The 21,214-nt window shown below is 39.0% G+C and overlaps 1 protein-coding gene across 1 annotated transcript in view; it reads left to right on the top strand.

Annotated features, from left to right (window-relative positions):
- The window catches only part of Kcnh5 (potassium voltage-gated channel subfamily H member 5), a 297,452-nt gene that overhangs the window by 55,080 nt on the left and 221,158 nt on the right, over positions 1-21,214 (top strand). Inside the window, exon 6 of the mRNA XM_028858007.2 lies at positions 3,250-3,642. Coding sequence (XP_028713840.1) covers positions 3,250-3,642 — 393 coding nt within the window. The remainder of the gene's footprint in view (positions 1-3,249; positions 3,643-21,214) is intronic.

The raw sequence follows: 21,214 nt of genomic DNA, 5'->3' as shown, positions 1-21,214 counted from the left end.
AGTAATCCTGTTCACACTGTGTGCAAAGGTGAGTCGCAGCTGCTTCCGGATTTAGAGCAGCCAGGTGGAACTGCCCTTTCTGACAGTGCTCCTGAAGAAGGACTTCAGTTGCCTTCTCTTCTGCTTCAAGTGTCCAGTTCCTTCACTGTGTCCAGTTCCTGTGCCGAGCCCAATTCAGGGTCTGAGCTTGTGTCCATGGGCTCAGACTTTCTAAGCTTGCTTCCTTCTGGTCCCTGTCTCCACTTTGTGCTCTGATTTTCTTTCCCCTACCACCTATAGAGGGGAGGGGCCTGGAGGAGGAGGTGTCGCCCCCGGAATCCAGGATCACTCAGGGGTTCTTATAAATGTGAACTTTTCATTTCGTCTCAACACTTCACTTTTATTTCAGAGGATTTTTTCACTCTTGCTTTTTCTCCTGTGACTTGACCTTTTCCTTTTCTTTGTCTATTTTTGACCTTGGATGATGACTGATGATCAGTCAGCGAACTGGAATTCGGAAAACCAAGTGCAGCCAAATTTTGTAACTGCTTTCTGCCAGGTCTGAGGCTTGCTGTTTTAGAGAAGGTAGAAGTAGCCAGCTTGGTTCCTATGGTCATATGGAGTGTTCCCTTGGATTTCCAGACCCCAAAGAAACACCGAGTGGGCACAAGAATGTTGTCTTGTCGATTATTGTGAAATACTTAGATAATTTGCTCAAGACTGTTTGCTTTGAAAATTTCACTTTTCCAAGACACACAAATTTATCTCTGTTCTACCTGATCATCTCAATTTGAAGTGGATCCTAGTTTCAAAGATTGCAGCCCCCACCCCAAACAAAGCAGTTAATGAATTGTTTATATGCACTGACATCCTATGGATTGGATTCAGCTTATATTGGGTGGGCCTGACTGGGTTAGAACCAGTAGCTCTTAGATCTTCAGATGGAAAGAGTGTGGCTATTGGTACAAAATCAAATCCAGAAAATGTAATTTTATTCTCATACCACTCTGAGTGAAATAACAGTGGGGGACAGAGCTGTCACTCACTGTGTCATAGAGGAGCACAGTGCAGAACTCAGGGAGAAGACCTGGCTCCCTATGACAAAGATTGAAATCCCAACAATCGTGCGTCTGTCTTAGTTAGGGTTTTTTATTGCTGTGAAGAGACACCATGACCACAGCAACTCTTACAAAGAAGATATTTAACTGAGCTGATGGCTTACAGTTTCAGAGGATCAGTCCATTAGCATCATGATGGGGAGCATGGTGGCATGGCAGCAGGTGTGGTGCTGGCTACCTCTTGACCAGAAGGTGACAGAAAGTCTCACACTGACTAAAGCTTGAGGAAAGAGACCTCCAAGTCCACCCCTACAGTGACACACTTCCTCCATCAAGATCACATCTCCTAATAGTGCTACTCCCTTTGAGGTCCATTTTCTTTCAAACCACCCACAGCATCATTTTCTGTGGTCCTACCTTTTCCCCAGTCCTCTGCTGGCTTCTCTCCCTCTATTTCCTTCCCCTTTCTCCTCCTTGCCTTGCTCCTCCTCAACTAGAATCCCTGGAGCACTTCTTATTTGCTAATCCTGTCCACTTAGTTAGGTTGGAAAAAGAAGAAAAAGATACTATTGTGAGCTATACATTGTCATCACCTGGTAAAGATGAAAATAAAGACTTTTCAGAAAACCCACACAAGACCAATGTCATCATCCTGGGGGTGGGGTGGGGTCTAGGTGAATATGCCACACTTCACAAAATCTCCTCAGAAGATCCTAATGTGAACCAGATTTAAAACACATGGAATTGTTCCTTGAGCTCAAACTATAGAAGGTATAGACATAGTTGGCAGAGAAGTGTGTCCCACCCCCCTCCCCCGAATCTCCCAGTGATGTTGGAGCTGATGGTGGTTTGAAAGTAAGAGAGAAGCCGTAATTACGCTCTTCTCCAACATGGGGCTTACATTCCTGCTAGGATAAATTGCTACTAAGTAATTTAAGACCATAGGGGTAAAATATATCAGGAGCACAGAGAATGTAGGTGAATACATGAAATCTCCTTAAAATAGTTCTAATAGCCCCAAGTAAAAAATTGTAAGTATAATTTGCAACTACAGAAAATACTAGTAGAATTTTGATATTGAAAATAGCAAGATATTACATACTCAGTTTTCAGTTATGTAAGCTCGGGGTATGAGAAATTTTAGGATACTATCCCAGGCTTCAAAAGGTGTGTGTGTGAGAGAGGGGGGGGGGGGAAGATAAGCCATAGAGCTGTAAGATAGAGCCGTAAGATAATGCTTGTCTTTGCTTATTCACGCATTCAAATGTTTGATACATTTATCACTTAGACTCTGACCTCCATGGTTCTGTTTTTTTTCTAGAATTACTGAATAACTGATTGCATGAGTTATGAAAGTCCCCTGGAAATGTTCTTTAAGAAAGCCCCATTGCCACACCTATTGACACTTCCATTACCCTAGTGAAATCAATGCACAGGGCAGAAGTTTTGGATGGGATCCTTCAACTAGTTCCACATTTCCCAATTTCCACCAGGCAGTCACAGCCCTGTGTTGTGGCTGCCACCTGTGGCTCTTGTTGGGTCACCTGCTTTAGATCTAACAGTAAGTTAAGGGTCATGTAAACCTGTGCTAATAATTTTCCATTTGTCAAAAAGGTACAGAGAGCTAAGCCTGGTATTTAGTGTCTTATTTCGTTTACTAAAGGAAGTTTGCACCTGACAAGAAACACTATGCTCTTTTAAAGTTATGGTGTTAGAGAGAAAAGGGAAAAGCAGCCTGGACCATCCCCAACACTGTCCTCTTACCCATCAGGGCCCTTACTGGGCAAGTATGAAAGAGCAAGACTGCCACCACTGAGGCCCTGGGGTTCAGGGAGGCCATCAGAAGCAAAAGTATAATTTCTTAGGTGCTAAGTATGTGTGTAACGGATGGTGGTCAGTCACCCCAATAACAATGGGACAATCAATGAAAGACACGTGGTTCTTGTCAGGCTCACCCAGTGCACGAACAAGAGCACCTGAGACATGTTTCTGTGGGTCAAGGTTGACCACTGGAGAGCCAAGCAGATGGACTAGTAATCAGATCAACTTGTGGTGTAGTTGGACTGGCATGGGGTCCTTTGAGCAAACTTCAGGACAGTTCTGAAGAGGGATTAAAAAAAACCGATAGAGTATTATTGTCCCAGCAGATGTGCAGCCATATCTGAATTCAGAGATGTCCCAATCATTTATATACACTTTATTTTCTTTTTAGGTTCTTCAGCTAGGATCAGACATCCTTCCTCAGTATAAGCAAGAAGCGCCAAAGACGCCACCACACATCATTTTACACTACTGTGCTTTTAAAACTACCTGGGATTGGGTGATTTTAATTCTTACCTTCTACACCGCCATCATGGTTCCTTATAATGTTTCCTTCAAAACAAAGCAGAACAATATAGCCTGGCTGGTGCTGGACAGTGTGGTGGACGTTATTTTTCTGGTGGACATCGTTTTAAATTTTCACACGACTTTTGTGGGGCCTGGTGGAGAGGTCATTTCTGACCCAAAGCTCATAAGGATGAACTATTTGAAAACTTGGTTTGTGATCGATCTGCTGTCTTGTTTACCTTATGACATCATCAATGCCTTTGAGAATGTGGACGAGGTAAGTTTTTTTTGCTTATGGTTTTGGAGCTTTGGGGATCAAATGTTTTGAAAACAAGAGTAAAAGGATTCCACAGGTGATAAAATGTTCTTTTCAGTGCTCCTGTCTGACTTACCACCCTGATATTACTATGCATGTGCCAAAAATTATAGCTGACTTTCTTAAATGAACTTTTACCTGTGTTTTCCCCGTGATTTCTGGCTGAAAAAGTGAACTACTAGAAAAATGGCTATGGTTGGCATTTGTGATTGGAGGAAGACAGAAGGAAGAGAAAGCTAGAGGAGGAGCAGGAAGAGCAGAAGGAGGAAGAGGAGGAGGGGAAGAGGAGCAAGTGGAGGAGGAAGAGGAAGAGGAGGATCATAGGAGGAGGAAGATAAAAATGGAAGCATTTGAAGTCAAATATAGTTTACAACCAGATGATGAGTTTAGGAAACAAAGATGCATTTTCTTTGAAAGACAGCAATTTTGGAAACTTCATGCCCTTACAAACCTTGTGACTTCTTCCCTCAAGGCACATATGGTGGCAGTGTTAAGAGTTAACATAAAAACCAAAGTATCTTCATGAAGAAGTAGTTTTGATTTCTGCTTTTGCTTTAAATTCCTTATGAATGCAGTTGTAGGTAGAAAGTGTAATTGATGACTTCTGATGATTGACCTCACTCAGGGTTATGCTCTATGGTGTTTATGAGAATAGGAATATTTAAACCATGTCCAATCTACAAACATCCCTTCACTCACAGCTTCTTCTCTCTGGTTTAAGGGTGGATGACTTATAAATTACTATAGCAAGCTGGTAGAACAAAACCAATAATAAAACATAAATCAGGCAGCCTAAAATATCTGTTATTAAAATATTTTAAAAATGATAATGTTACCGTGTTGCTTTCCCTAAAGATTCTACAATGTCTTGCTAGACCACATCATTGGAAAGTTCTCCACTGTGCAGTCTTTACTGTGGTTGTTGTCCCATGTATGCTGGGAGCAGACTGAATCCTTTCTTTGATGACTTTAATACATTTTCTCTTTCAGCCAACTACATTGATATTTAAACTTATCTTCCCCAAATTAAATGTTGACTTTTTATTTTGATACTATACACATAACTATTATTTTATGGAAAAATTGATGAACAATATCAATTCTCTAATTTTAGATTCTGCATACATCAAGCTGTGAAAAGTACATTTATTTCTTTCAAAATTACTTTCTGGAGAGAATTAGAAGGCATTGACTTTGAAAATGCCAACAATAGGATAAAAGACAATAAGCATTATTACATTTTCCACCTGGATTGTTACATGAGCATATGATGATTTAAGTTACTTAGAACATAGGCATAAACATTCTAATAAAACCATCAGTCATGTGTGGATTTGAATGAAGCTAATCTCACAGAAGTAGAGAGTGGAATGATGGGGCTCTGGGGTGTTTGGGAAGATGTTAAACTAAGACTACAAAATTTCAGTCAGTCGGAAGGGTTGAGTTTAAGAGGTCTGCTGTGCTACACGATGACACAGTTAAAAATATACTAAATTCTTAAAAGCTGCTGAAAGACTGGGTTGATACAAAAGAGTAGGGATCTACTAGTCAAATTTGTGTTACTCTAACAAGATACCTAGACAGGTTAGTTATAAGAGTGAGAGTTTGTTCTATTCATAGCTTTGGAAGTTCAAGAACAAGATGCAGAAGCCCCATTTCTCTGTGTCTCGGGTAAGAATTGGTGGAAGCACGTAGTGGCACATGCAGCCATGCCTTACCCCAGAAATATATAGAGATATAGGCAGGCCCTCTAGTCCATTTTAAATCACACTCCCAGTGGCTTGAGTGCTTTCCTTTAGTCCCTATCTCCTAAAGGCCCACAGTACCACCCTGGTGAAGAAGCCCCTAAATATAGGTCTTTGGGGGCTGGTCAACATCCAAACCATAGCAAGGAGTAATTGTTCTCAACACAAAATCGATAATGGATAGAGGCAAGACATGTATTAATTAGCAGCATTTTGTCATTCCATGATGTCTATATAAGTCAGAGCAATATGTACACACTAAGTGTGTATGTTTTTGCCAGTTGATAAAGAAAAGTGTGACTCAATCCGCAGAAAAGAGCATAAGTAAAGCCATTCCACAATAGTGAAATGTATCTATGATTACAAGCTTGATTGTGTCCAAATACGCCAACATAGAACTATTTTAAAGGACACTTAATCTCATTCATCCTAAGGACAGTGTAATGTAGTCTACTCTGAGATCCCATTTTCAGTCATAATCCTGAAAGGTCAGAGCTGTATTACAAACACCAGGTTGGTGAGTATGGTGGCCGAGGAGGTCTGCTGCTCGTATTTCCCTTCGCTGTACAGTGTGTGCAGCAATGTCCTGGGCCAAGCTCTGGCTTGGAAAGCCAGTTGTTCCCACTTATTTCGAGCTCAGAATTCAGAGGTGTCGCCTTGGTCCCTTGAAGCTGGCCACAGTGGGAATACTTACACTGTGGAAAGCAAGAAGAGCAGGAGCTCAGGCCCCTCCCCCTTTAACTCTTTGTGTGGCCAGTAGCTAGAAGCAGACAACGCACCACTCAACACCGTTGTCCGAAGGTGGCTGGTTTTTGGGTCTGTTGGAGTGTCCCCCTGAAGCTACGTTTTCCCAAAGCTGCTCCCAGCTGGTGACTAAGTATAGAGGGAGGCCTTTCATGAAAAGTGACCGTGGGACAACTTTTGTTTTGTTGATTATTTACCTTTGAGATTGTATGTTAACCACCATTTCTCCTTTTCCTTTCCTCCCTCCAAACCCTTCCATACACCCACCCTCGCTCTCCTTCAAGTTCACGGCCTCCCTCTTTCTGCGCTGCATTCTGAATGCTCCTTTGCCAAATTGTCTGTTCACTCTTTTATTGGTGCCGGATCTGCATTGTTTTGAAGTTTCACACCTACTTCCTATCCTCTGTCTTTTCTAGCCCCCAGGCATTTATCTTAGTCAAATTCTTGCACAGATTACTCTGGCTGGGCACCTGCTCCTCCCAGGACCTGAAAAGACAAAGCAGTGTGGGAGGAGTCACTGTCACACATTGCTCCAGGGAGTGTAAACAGGTATAGCCTCTGTGAAGCACAGTCAGCAATACCTATGGAAAAAAGAACAAGTCTAGAGGGAATGACTTAAATTGTTTAGGAGATCTGTTTATTTGTTTTACTGTGTTTCCACGACATTGAGGAATACAACTATCTATCTTCCCTCTGGGGTTTCAGCCTTAGGCCTCATCTTTGTCTTCTCATCCCGGAATCTGAGCTTTCAGACTCCTTTCTTACCTGCTCCAATGCCATCAACTTATTCTCATATAGGTAGGTCATCCTTTTGGTTCAATAAACACTGAGTGATTATAATCAATAGACTCTTCGTAGCTGAAGCATCCGGCAGCATCCTGTGGTTACTTTTCCTTCTCAGTCTTTTCTGTTCTTCCCAAGGGTTGCTCATTTCTATGTACTTATCAGAAGTTCAAATGTCAAGTTATCCATCCACTCCTGTTTAAATGTCCCCGTACTATACCAATGCAAGAGCTATTCATTCACCATCATGGATTTAAACAAATGTCTCATCATTTTCCTGCCCGATCAAGAGTTTTGGCTAGCTGCAGTATTATTGGCTTAAAGTAATTTTCCTTCAGGCATTTGGAAGATATGATACCACTGCATTCTACCTTTCCATGATTTCATTTAAGAAACTTGAAACCATTGTAGTTTCTGATCCTTTACATGTGACCTGTTTTTCCTTTGTAAAGGTTCAACGTATCTACTGTGTCCCAAGATTTAGAAACTGTCTGATGAATGTGCCTTAGCATGGGGCCCTTTTCATACATTTCCACAGCTATTGACAAAGTGGTCTTCTTCAATTTCAAAAAGTGTGTTTTATAATTTATTTTTATGATGTATCTCCCTCTTTTCTGTTTTCCTCCATTTTCTCCCTTCTGAAACACTTTTTGTTTAAATATGTTGAACAAGCCCTGTAATTTCCCTGTTTATTCTCAGCTGCTTTCCAAATCATCATCTCATTGTTGCATTCCGGGAGATTTCTTTATCAGTATTTTCTAACTCTTGTTGACCATAATAATGCTTTTTTGCCTGACACTAATGCAGCTAAATTTGCTTTTGCATCATTCGTGTGCACTTGGCATGTATATTGCTACATTTAATGTTCTGTAATTGTAGATTATTACATTCAATGTATATTTTATGAAGAATAGATAGATTCTGAGTGTGTTCACACTGTGCGGTTTAATTTATTCATATTTACTGTGATTAAATGCACCCTGACTTATTTAGAGCAGTATATTTTCCATTTTACACGCTTTTCTTTTTTGTGCTGCTTCCTTTGTAGTTTACTCTCTTCTGTGTGGACTAAGGTTTCTCTCAATTCACTAGACCCTTTCTAATGGATTGAATATATCCCTCATAATCTATGACTCTTACATTTTTACATCAGCATTTGACTTAAGTCCCAAAGCTTGTGAGAATCTTTACCTCTCTCCCAAATAACACAAGGACTTCTGTTCATCTTCTGTAATGTTTGAAAGACTTACTCATCTTATTATTTTATATGCATGAGTGTTTCACCTGCATGTACACATGTACACTACAGTGTTTGCACCTGGTACCTGTGAGGTCAGAACAGGACATCAGATGCTGTGGGATTGGAGTTGCAGATGGTTGTGAGCCACTATATAGTGGCTGGGACTTGAACCTGGGTCCTCTGCAAGAGCAACATATGCCTTTACCCACTCGGCCATCTTTCCAGTCCCTGTTCTCTTTCCTTAGAATTAGCATACTATATTTTGGTTCCACATTGTTCTTTGTTTTCTCCTCTAATTGTGTTATTCTTTTACCTTGTTGTTAGTACATTCCACATGTCCGTCTCTTTCCTTCTTGTACTGTATTTAACGCATCCCTGGCCTCCCCCTGATTCAGCTCTTGAAGATGTGGCTCTCTGTTAACCATTCATTACGTAGCACCCAGCTTTCTCTTTCAGGAAGCTTTCTCTTTCTTTGCATCCATCTCAAAACTTCCATTTAGCACATTCATATTACATCTTCACTGTGTACACACGTGTACATTAAAGTGGTTTAAAATTATTTTAATTTTATTATTAGTCTTTGGATGATCTGTAGTCTTCTGCCTAGTCTACGACATGCTTTCTTCTCAGCCTTGCCTTTCTTTCTCACAAGGCGGTTACAAGGAATAAGTTTGGAAAGACACTAATGAGTTTCACTTGAAAGATTCTACAAGTCTAGGAGGCAACTGATATTTCATTTGTTGGGTTTCCTCTGTATGATTTCAGTGTAAATCCTGGGGTGGTGAAGAATATGTCCCCACTGTATTTCTCCACTGCATGGATATACACTGATGACATGAACAGAGTGGTGTTGCTGAGGTCTCGGTGAATTCTACAATGACTTAAAAATGGAGCTTAAGCAGGAGGAACCACACCAGCAAGTAGGGACTGGGGAATAAGAGAGAGTACGAGTCTGAAAATTCCAGTTTAATCTTTTATTTCCGTACGTGTGCAGAATGACTTTAGAGAGCTTAGTGACACTTTATTTTCAAGACTCTTGATACGCTCTCTGAAGACAAATTAGATTTATTAGAAATTTGTGAACTGGATACGTGATTTTTAAAGAAAACTATGAGGCAGAAAAGACAGAACCCATTACAGAAAGCTTCTGGTCTGAAAATAAGGAATATAAATTTTCTAAAAATTGTAAATGGAGGATAAAAGATATTCTCTCATGAATCCTAAGAATAGAATCAAGCTCATTTGTAGTGAGCATTTGAACCAGCACTAGGGGTCTAGAGTACTTGATTTGGGGATGTCAGGAGAGCTGGTGTAAATAAAGTACATAAAGTTTGGGTCTGTAGACAACACTCTGGTCAGTAGCAAGGGGGTTACAGGGATGGGATGATGGGATGTAATATGACTACATGGTAAGCCTGAAAAATGGGTCAGAACAAGGCAAAAGGAAAAAGACCACTCATTCAATGAAGCTGAAGGGAAATTGGAGGAATCGGTAATGGCTACGTGGAAGTCGATAAAATTTTTAACTTTTAGAACACTCCTTTTGAAAACAGTGTCTGCATTATTATTTGTTCATAATTATGCTTGTCAAACTGCCACATGAAGATTTCATGTTACCTCATACATTTAAAATTGTAATTTTACCTTTAGTCATCATAGTCAGAATTTAGAAACCAGACAAGGGCAATCATGCTTGTAGTTGCTAATGAGTTTTGTCAGACTCTCTGTCCCCTTTGCTGCTTCAGATCTTCTGCTGGGAATAGTAATGGTGGACGCCATTACTTATACAACTGACTTGCTATTATTTTTAAAATTAAAACACATCATTGAATGTAATGTTTGAGAGGACCAGGAAGGGACTGCATTCAGTTTCTTCTGTATTAGTTCTTCTGCCATTAACTCCGAATAGTCGTTGTACACTGTACTGTGCTGTATGAAGCTGTTTTTAAACAAACAAGTACTATGTGCCGAACAGTTCCCCCTCTGCCTCTTTCCTCCCCGCATGAGTCATCTTTATTTTCCTAGTTAGTTTGTTTCTACTTTCATGTCTTATGAACATACAGGATTTTTATGTATGTGTATACAACATAGGAGCCATAAATAAGAGAAAACACACAATATTTGTCTTTATGAGCTGGCTCAATTAACTTAATATGGCTATTCCCAATACCTCCCTTTTTTTCTAAAGGACATAACCTTGTTCTGTATAGCTCAAACAAATTTCATATGTTCATGAACCACGTTTTCTTTACCAGTTCCTCTGTTGTTGGACACATGAACTGATTCTGTAACTTGACTGCTGTGAATAGAGAGGATGAAATGAACACGTATGTACAAGTTTCTCTTTAGTATGTTGAATCAGAGTCCTTTGGGTACAGTTTGGTCATATAGGAGATCTATTTTTAGTATTTTGAAGAAACTTCTTATTTTCAGAGTGGCTGGACTAGTTTACATTTCACCAGCACTGTGAAAGGGTTTCCTTTTGTCCACATCGTATTTGTTTTTTTTTCCTTGATGACTACCATTCTGAGTAAGAAGACATAGATCTCAGTGTTGTTTTAATTATTTCTCTAATGAGGTTGAATACTTTTCAAGTGTTTATTGGTCATTCATAATACATCTTTTGAGACTTGTCTATTTCATTAGCTGATTTATTGATTGTGTGATTTGAATTTTTCTTATTTAGCTTTGTAAGCTCATACACACACACACACACACACACACACACACACACACACACACACACACACACATATATCCTCAATACTAGTCCCTTGTTATACGTATAGCTAGCCAAGATTGCTCCATTCAGTACTAGGTGTATTTAGGTTATTAATTTTTTTATTTTATGAGTAGAAGCTTTTAAATTTTGAGATTCCAATTGTCAATTGTTGGTATTGTCTATGGAGTGACTGGAGCTTTGTTAAGAAAGTCCTTGCCTATACCTGAATCTTGAAGTGTTTTGCCTAATTTTTTTTAATCAGTTTTCAAGTTTCAACTCATACATTAAGGTCTTTGCTCTATCTGGAGTTTAGTGAGAGATGGGGAGAGATCTAACTTCATTCTTTTACATGAAGAGATGCAGTTTTCCTAACATCAGTTGTTAAAGAGGCTCTTTCCCCCATATATTTTGGCATATTTGTCAAAAATCTTATGGTTCCCTCTCCTGAAATGAAAACAACAACAACAACAAAAAACCAGAAGACCAGGGAGTTTGCTGTGAAATTGTGTCTCCCAGTTAACCTCAGAAAGAAGTTCCACACTAATGCCTCACCAATATGAACCCCTAAATGTGAGCCAAACAAGGGTGATCCCAGTGAACATACCAAGCTGGATGGGAAATGTTCATGAGACCTCAATGTACACCAAGAACAATAGGCAACAGAGGAAAGCTGGGAGAGGAGAGGTAGTCTTCCCCAGGGAAGAGCACACTAATTGATTGTCTAATGCCAAATGGTCAACCCTGAAAATATACATACAAGGAACACTATAAGGACTCAATAGGTTATACATTATATATACATGTATACATAATACATATATATTCCCACACACATATTTACATATACATATATGCATTCAATAACAATTAGCAAATAAAGAGGTCATAAATTTGAAGAAGAGTGGTGAGGAATATATGAGAGAGTTTGGCAGGAGGAAAGGGAAGGGGAAAATGTTATAATTGTATTATAATCTCAAAAAAAAATCATGTGGTTATAGCTATGAGGGTTTATATCTGGGTCCTTTGCTGAGTTCCATTGATCTACATCTCCAATTTTATCTAAAAATCTATTCTGATTATTATTATTTTTTTTTACTATGGTTCTTTAGTTTCATTCAAAATCAGAATGATAGTACTTCCAGCATTGTTCTTTTCCCTTAGGATTGCTCTGGATATTGGGATCTTTTGTGCTTACCTGTGAATTTTAAGTTTTTTTTCTGTCTGTTTCTTTAAAAATGGTATTAGAACTTTGATGGGGATATTATAGATTGGTAGATTGATTTAACTTTATTAAATCAGTGGCCTAGCTTGGTCTGTTTCCAACAGGTTGGTAAGTTATAAGTTTTCGTTCCAGATGTTGTAAACACAGGTGAAAGGATTAGTGTGCACGTGCATGCGCGCGCGTGTGTGTGTGTGTGTGTGTGTGTGTGTGTGTGTGTAGGTGGTGGTGAAGATCTTATTGCAGTGTCTCACATGGCAGAAGGTTGGAGACACTGACTTACATCTGTGACATTAGTTATTCATGAGATGGAGCACTCAGGAACTAAAAGCCTCCCATTAGGTATCCTTTCTCAACGTTGATGCATTGAGGAATATGTTTTAACATGTAGGGGACAAATCACTGAGCATTCCTCAGTCCTTCCTGCCATTTCCCAGTGGATGACACCATATTGACATTCACTCTTAAGACGTTTCGAAGCTAAGCTTTTAAGGATGTTTATAAAATAGACCTTTTCAAAGAACAGTTTGGAGTCATAGTAAAATTGAGGCAGAAGTACAGAGGTTTCCCATACATCTGTCCCCTTATACATACAGATTCATCCACTGTCGGAGTCCCACACCAGCATGTGCATTTATTACAGTTGGTCAACTTGGATGGCACACCACATTGCCACTCAAAGCTTGCATTTACCTGAGGGTTCAGCCTTTGTTTAGTGTGTGCTGCTGGTTTTGATGGTGTACAGGGACACAAATACACTGTTTCAGTATAGGCATTTGGTTTGACTGTCCTGAAAGCCGTCCTTGCTCTGCATCTTCGTTCATTCTTACCTATAAACTCCTCACAATCATCAATCCTTTAGGGGTCTCCATAGTGTTGCCATTAAACACTATGGCATATAATTGTGCCATATAATTGGGACCAATGGTTGGCAGGCTTTCTGTGTTATCTCCTTTCTCATAGTAACAGGCATTCAAAGTTCCTCTGTGGGATTTCAAGTGTCGATAGATAGCTCATTCTTAGTGCTCAGTAATGTATCATTGTCTAGATGCATGCAAATTTATTCACCTACTGAACGATATCTTGAATGCTTCCCAGGTTTTCCAGTAATGAGACAGTCTGCTGCAAATGTTTGTGTGCAGATTTATATGCAGATATAAACTTCCAGCACATTTAAGTCAGTCAGTGCAGAGGAGCAAGATTGCTGCATCATATGGTGCATGCTTAGTTTTGTGAGAAACTACCAAACTTTCTGTCAAAATGACTGTACATTCCCATCGGCAGTGGATGAGATGGGAGTCTGTTGTCCCATGTCTTTGTCAACATTTGTTAGATTTAGTATTTTGGATTTTTGGCTATTTGATTGGATCTATGATGGGAGATATTTTACTTTGTAGTTACCTAATAATGTAATGATGTTGAACATCTTTTCAAATGCTTAAGTGTCATCTGAATATTTTCTTCAGTAAGTTATCAAAAATATGCTTTATTCATTTATTAATTAGTTTTTAAAAGAACTTTTGAGACAGAGTTTCAAGATACCTTAGGTCGGCCTTGAGCTCACTAAGTAGAGGAGGCTGGTTTTGAACTCCTGATCCTCTTGTGTCCAACTCTTAAGTACTGAGATTATAAGTGTGTACTGCCACGTCCAGGTAGGTTTTTTTTTTTTTTGAGTTTTAGGAGCTCCTTGTTTTCTTTTGGGTAACAGTTCTTTACCAGGTCTGTCTATTGAATGTGTTTTCTCCTAGTCTGCAATATGTCTCCTTTCTTGATAACATCTTTCACAAAGCAGAATTTTACATGTTTTTAAAGGTTAAATTGTCATTTTGTTTTCATGGATGTTATCTTTGTTGTTATGCCCAAAAATTGTCATTGGCTAGAAAAATGGCTTTTTCAGCAAAATATGTTTTTTTCCCCAAACATAAGGACTGAGTTTGAGCTCAATAACCTACATGAAAAAAGCCAGGCATGTTGGTATGTGCTTGGAACCCTAGTACTTGGGAGGCAGAGAGAGAGACAGATATCTGGGGATCATTACAAAGCCAGTCTAGTCTACTTGGCGTATTAGGGGCGTATGAGAGACTCTGTTGACAAACAAACAAACAAACAAACACACACACACACACACACACACACACACACACACACACTCTGAAGGTGGACAGCACCCAAAAGATAATATCCAAGGTTGTCCTCTGATTTTTATACATAGAATACATAGGTGCATACCCACCTCCACACATACACATATTCCCCCCCAAAGAGTTATTACTATAACTAAAGCCACCTCAATGTTCTTCTTTCACTGTGATTTGAAGATGGACTGTCTCCCCTTTAACTCAGTATGAAATTTAATCCTCATTATGAAATTGTAAGAGGTGGAGCCAGATAAGACATTTTAGAGGTGATTAGGGCTCTGCCTTGTGAGTGGACTGATCTATTTATGGGACCAATAGATCACTGGATTTTCTGAAAAGTAGGCCTGTAATCAGCAACTGTTTAGGTAGGTCTCTTATATGCTTCCTGGCTCTTGCCTGGTGATGCCTTGAGCTACCTTAGAATTTTTAGCAAGATAGATTTCATAAACTATGTCCCTTAAACCATGGACCAGAGGCACAAACTCAAATAAACTTTGTTTATAAAATGCTCAGTGAATTGTATTGTGTTAACAACAGAAAATGGACTGAGACATCTTTGTTACTCCTCCCCTGCTCCCTGCCACAAGCTTTATACTTTCTGTTTTTAATTCAAGTATGTGATCCATTTTGAGTTAATTTTTATGAAGGGCATTGACAATGGCCAAGTACTATCTTTCTTTCCCCTTATTTTTTCCTTCAATTCTTCTCTCATACATTACATCCTAATTGTAGTCTCCTCTCCCCTGACTCTTCCTAGTCCTTCCCCTTATCTCCCTTCTTACCCAGATCTACTCCTCCTTACTTTCCCTTAAAATAAAAAAAAAAAAAAAAAAGAGCATGCCTCCTAGGGATAACAACTGAACACCACATAACAGGTTACAATAAGACTAGGCATAAACCCTCATATTAAGGCTAGATGAAGCAATCTAGTAGGGAGAAAAGGGTCCCAAGAGAAGGCAAAAGAGTCAGAGACACCCCCCCCCACTCCTACTTTTAAGAGTCCCACAACAATACTCAGCTATACAACCATAATGTATATGCAGAGGTCCTAGCTCAGATCCACACAGGGTCCTTGATTGCCCCTTGCCTCTGTGATCCCCTCTGAGCCCTGCTTAGTTGATTCTGTGGGCTGTGTTCTCTTGGTGTCTTCCACCCCTTTGTCTCCTGGAAATCACTTCCCCAACCCTGTCTTCTGCAGGGTTCCCCTGGCTCCCCCTAGTGTTTGGCTGTGGTTCTCTGCCTCTGATCCCATCAATTGCTGGATGACGCCTCTCTGATGACTATTGGGTTAGTTAGTCATGGATCTATGAATATGGCAGAATATCATTAGTAATAATTTTGTTGAATTTTTTCCTCAGTCATGTTTGGTTCTATCCTGGGTCTTTGGGCTGTCCAGCTTCTGGTTCTTGGCCATCCAGGCAGTATCAGGCATGGGCTCTCTCCTGTGGCATGGACATCAAGTTATAGCAGTCATTGGTTGGCTACTCCCAGAAGCTCAATGCTGCCATTACCCCAGCACATCTTGCAGGCAGGACAGATTGTAGGTTGAATGTTTTGTGGCTGGGTGGGTGTCCCAGACCTGCTGCTGGAAGCTTTGCTTGGTTACAGAAGATGGCCAATTCAAGTTCTATATCCCCCATTTACTAGGCATCTTAGGATCACCCTTGAAGATTCCGGGGAGTTTCCACTACAGTATGTTTCCATATTGCCCCAAATGTCCCCCAGTTTCAATCATCTTACCCCCTACTGCCTTATCACTCCTGTTCCCATCCCACCTGCCTCCAGTCCACTCTTAAAACCTATTCTATTTCTCAGACGATCCATGTGTCTCCCCCTTGAGCCCTCGTTATTTAGCCTTTCTGGATCTGTAGATTACAGCATGAGTATCCCTTACCTAACAGCTAATTTCTACTTAAAGATGAGTATATATCATGTTTTTCTTTCTGGGTCTGGGTTACCTCACTCAGGATAATTCTTTTATAGTTTTATCCATTTGCCTTCAAATTTCATGATGTCATTGTTTTTAATAGCTGAGTAATACATCATTGTATATATATACCACATTTTCTTTATACATTCTTCAGTTGAGGGACATCTAGGTTGTTTCTAGTTTCTGGCTATTATGAATAAAGCCACTATGAACATAGATGAACAAGAGTCCTTTGGGTATATGCCTAAGAGTGGTATAACTCGGTCTTGAGGTAGATTGATTCCCAATTTTCTATAGAACTACATATTGATTTCCATATGGCTGTACAACTTTGCACTCCTACTGGCAAAGAAGGAGTGTTCCCCTTGCTCCACATCCTCGACAGCATGAGCTGTCACTTCTGTTTTTGATCTTAGCCATTCTGACAGGTGTAAGATGAAACAGAACACCCATAGCACAGGCCCTAAGATCAACAATCAATAAATAGGACCTCAAGAAACTGAAAAGCTTCCGAAAGGCTAAGGACACTGTCAATAAGACAAAACAACAGCCTACAGAATAGGAAAATATTTTCATCAACTCCACATCTGACAGAGGGCCAGCATCCAAAATATATAAGGAACTCAAGAAACTAGACATCAACAAACCAAATAATCCAATTTAAAAATGGGGTACAGATCTAAACAGAATTCACAACAAAGGAATCTCAAATGGCTGAGAAATTACTTAAAGAAATGTTCAACATCCTTAGCCATCAGGGAAATTCAACGTAAAACTACTTTGAGATATCTCTTGTTCTTTGCATGTGGATACATGTTGTTCTATTACCATTTGTTGAAAATTAAAAAAAAAAACATCATGTTACAGTGTTCTACTTTGTCCCTTTGTCAAAAATCAGTTGAGTAATTGTGAGTTTTCTGGGCTATGTGTTCTACTGTATACATCTGTTTGTCTATTCTTTTACCAATCCCACACTCTCTTGATTTCTGGAGCTTATAGCAAACCTTATAACCAGGTAGCACCTTTTCTTCAATAATATGTTGAATATTTCATTTTACCTCTCCATATATATTTCAGAATTATTTTGTTGGTATCCACTAAAAATTTATGGTTATATTGATTGGAATGTTCTCTTATTAATAGTTCAAATTAGGAAGAATTAGTATGTAGGTAATAGTGAGTGTTACTATTCATAAACATGGGGTATAGCTTAATTTTTGGTGTCCTTTTTTGTGTATGTGGCATATGTATCTATGCATGTTCACAAGAGTGTGGGCATACATGTATGTGCAGGTATACATGCAATCGTGTGTGACTGTGTGTGAGCATGTTTGTGGTGGTCAGAGGTTGTCATTGAATGTCTTTCACTATTTCCTTCCACCTTATATTTTGAGGAAGAGTTTCTTGGTCGAACTCAGATCTCCTTGATTTGACTAGTCTAGCTAGCCATCTTGTTCCAAACAGAGATTCTCTTCTGAGTACTGGGGTTATAAGTCAGCTCCCATACTTGCCACTGTTTATGTGAGAGCTGGGGACCTGAATGCTAGCCCTCATGCTTTGATGCCAAGCACTTGAACTACTGGGACATCTCTCTAGCCCCCATTTTTGGCACAGTTTCTACAAATTTTGTATATTTCCTCATATAGCTCTTATGCACATTTTTATATTTGCATACTTCATTTTTGTGGGCAGTAATATAGTGTTGTGATTTAAATGTCAAATCTCATGTGTGCACTGTTGATTTACAGAATTATAGTTGTCTATTTAATATTAACTTTATTTTCCTTACTTTTCAATTAATATTCTATTTTCTTTCTTCTTGTCTTCTTGAAATAGTAGGGATTTCTATTATGACGTTATATAAAAGTAGTAAGAGGGGAGGCATATCTATTTTGTCCCTGATCTTAGTTGAAAAACAGTTTTTCACTATTAGATATGATATTTGTTGTAAGTCTTTTTATTTTTAAATTGAAGACATGTATATATTCTTTCCTTTTCTTTTTTCTCCATCTCCCCATCCCCTGCCCCCGAGATAGGGTTTCTCTGTGTAGCCCTGGCTGTCCTGGAACTCATTTTGTAGACCAGGATGATGTATATATTCTTAGTTTGCTGATTTTGTGTTACATGTTGTCAAATGCGTTTTCTAGATTCATTGATATGATCATCCAAATTTCCTTCTTGGTGGTTTGTCTTTCAAATGTTGAATCAGCTTTGCAATCTTGGCATAATTCTACTTAATCACCGTGTATAATGTTTTATTCTACATTGCTAGATTCAGTTTCCCAATATATTGTTTAGGGTTCTGCATTTATAGTCATGAGAGACATTAGTCTATAGTTTTCTTAATGTCTTTAGCTTTGTTGTTGGGGTATCGGTGGTCTCATGACATGCCAAGAGTATTCTCTCTGCTTTTATCTTTTGGAAGCTGTAGAGAATTGGAGCAGTTTCTTTCTTGAATGTCTGAGAGAATCCACTGCTGAACCCGTCTGAGTGTAATACATTATCATTGTAAAGGTTATTATTCACTAATTTTATTTAATAGATATATTCTTATTTAGATGGCCTATTTCTTCTTATATGAGTTTTAACAGATAAAGTTTTCTCATTTCATTACAGCAGTCAAATTTATTGTCATAGATTATTGTTCATAATCTTCTTTAGACATGTTTAGGATATTTCTGAGATTTTAAATTTTATGAAGGTGTTATCTAACATGTCTTTGTACTCCTTTCTTCTCTACCTTTCTTTTTCCCTTTCTTTCTCTTTCTTCTCCTCCCACTCAATTTTTGTTCATTGAGTTAGGAACTTATTATATTGATCTTTTTGGAAAAAAAACTATTTGGCTTTATTAATTTTATTGATTTCTTATTTTGAACTACATTGCTTCCCATTCTAATTAAAAATGTTTCCTTTATTCCATTTGCAACTTTGTCACATAGGAAAGCTAGCTGTAGAATCCTTTTAGTTGTAACTTATTCATTTCTCTCTACACACTGCCTTCATTGTGCCCCACAAATGGTGTCAGGTTGTCTTTTCATATCCATATCGTTCAAAATAGGCTTAATTTCTCTTTCAAATTCTCCATTGACATAGTTGATATTTACAAGTGTGTTACTTAATTTCCCAGTACTGGAGACATTTTCTAGATACTGCTTTCTAGTTTAACCCTGTTGTCATCCACATGGCTTCTTTTCTGCTGCTTTTATCAACCATAGGTGTTCTAATAATGATTTGTATTTTATATTTGTATTTTGATGAATTATATATTCCTGGTCCACTCACTTTGATCTTACACTTCAAAAAATAATTGAATTCTTACAAAGATCTCTAAATATCAAAGGATTAGGCATTCTGTGGTTTCTGAAGGAGTTGAGGCAGACCTTATGCTTGCTCAAGGTAGAGACCCTCTCTAACTGAACATCTCCTATTTTCAATTCCTGCCTAACTGCTATTCAATTTCTATGTAAGTGCTATTCTGTTGAGACATTACAGTTCATGTTTCCTTAGAGTATGCATTTCTTGTTAATTATGGGAGTGAACAGTCAGGAGGAAATCTCTCTAGATAAGATGGGGTTCCTTGGTTTTGGGTTACTGTGCTCACATCTCTGAAGAGTTCCATCCTATGTGTAGTCTTATCCTCACATGCAAAAAATGTTCCATTTTTTTTTGGCAGATCTGCCACTCCCTTCATGTGTGTTTAGTGATTGGCCACCTTGGGGTTTAGGTGGAATTTCCTACTGAGCATTGGAGGGCATTTAGTAAAAGATGATCATGATAGAGTCTCTGAATGGAAAAGCTCCCAAATTTTAGTTTGAGAGAAAAATGACTTCTAAACCATCAATCATAGTGATGAAAGTGGGGTCAGGGTGAAACTCGAAGTGTAGAAAAGGTTTGGAGGTTTAAAGTCAGCCTTAGGTTACAAATTGGAATGTGGTGGCTCTGGTCCGAGACTTTAGATTCTGTTCCTTGTGTCTACTGGTTGGGCAATACACAGATTTAATGACAGACATTCTTATCTTTGAAATTGAGCAATGATGCAGGCCCGTGTTATTTTGCATGAGTTTTCCACTGAGACAAAGTGGTCTGTCTGCCGAGGGAATTAGTACTGGGAGAATAGGAAATAGCAAGTAATGAGGCACCTTTATTTGATTTTTCTGCTTACATAAGAAGACACTTTTGTCTGTTCTGATCTTCATTCATGATGAATGCTTCCTGTCTTTGAGCTCTGGGGCATAATTCTGAAACGAAGGCAAGGGACAGTTGAAATACATTGCTATCTGCTTGCTGTGTGTGAAAACTGTACCTTAGCCATGTGGATGTTTGTGTAGAAGTTGTTCTCATCCCTATGCTTGAGAAATTCTGACTCTATGGATCTAGTGTGAGGAACTGCCTACTTCCTTTGTATTGCTTCATTTAAGTCTGTGATGTTACTTCTCTCATATAATGTCCACCAATTCCCAGGAATATGTTCATCTCTGTCATTGGTATCCTCATCTTTACAAAGTTTTGTTTAAGCTGGGCATGGTGATGCACAGCTTTAGTCCTAGCTCTCCTGGGAGGCAGAGGTAGAGGCAGAGGCAGAGGCAGAGGCAGAGGCAGAGGCAGAGGCAGAGGCAGAGGCAGGCAGATCTCTGAATTTGAAGCAAACTTGGTATACATAGGGAGTTCCAGGGCAGTCAGATGCACAGTGAGATCCTGCTTCTAAAACAAAGCAAAACAAAACAAAACAAAACAAAACAAAACAAAACAAAAGTTTTGTTCCTTAGACATTGTGAAAAGTGAATAAACCATTTTCTCTTCCACATGAGACTTTGACTTTTGTCAACTATCTTCTCTTGTTACTCTAGAGATCAATGGAAGAAAATTTCATAATCTGTGTTCATTGGAAGTAAAACTTATGTGAAGAAGAAGGGTCAGTAATTGTATCTGAACTACAGGAAACTTTCAGTGAACTATAAACACACAGATGAGGCTACCGAAGTGTAAAATGAGTTCGTTGAATGATCCAACAC

The sequence above is a fragment of the Peromyscus leucopus genome, chromosome 14 (genome assembly GCF_004664715.2).
Source record: "Peromyscus leucopus breed LL Stock chromosome 14, UCI_PerLeu_2.1, whole genome shotgun sequence".
NCBI classification, from domain to species: Eukaryota; Metazoa; Chordata; class Mammalia; order Rodentia; family Cricetidae; genus Peromyscus; species Peromyscus leucopus.
This window is presented reverse-complemented; position numbering and strand designations above follow the sequence as displayed.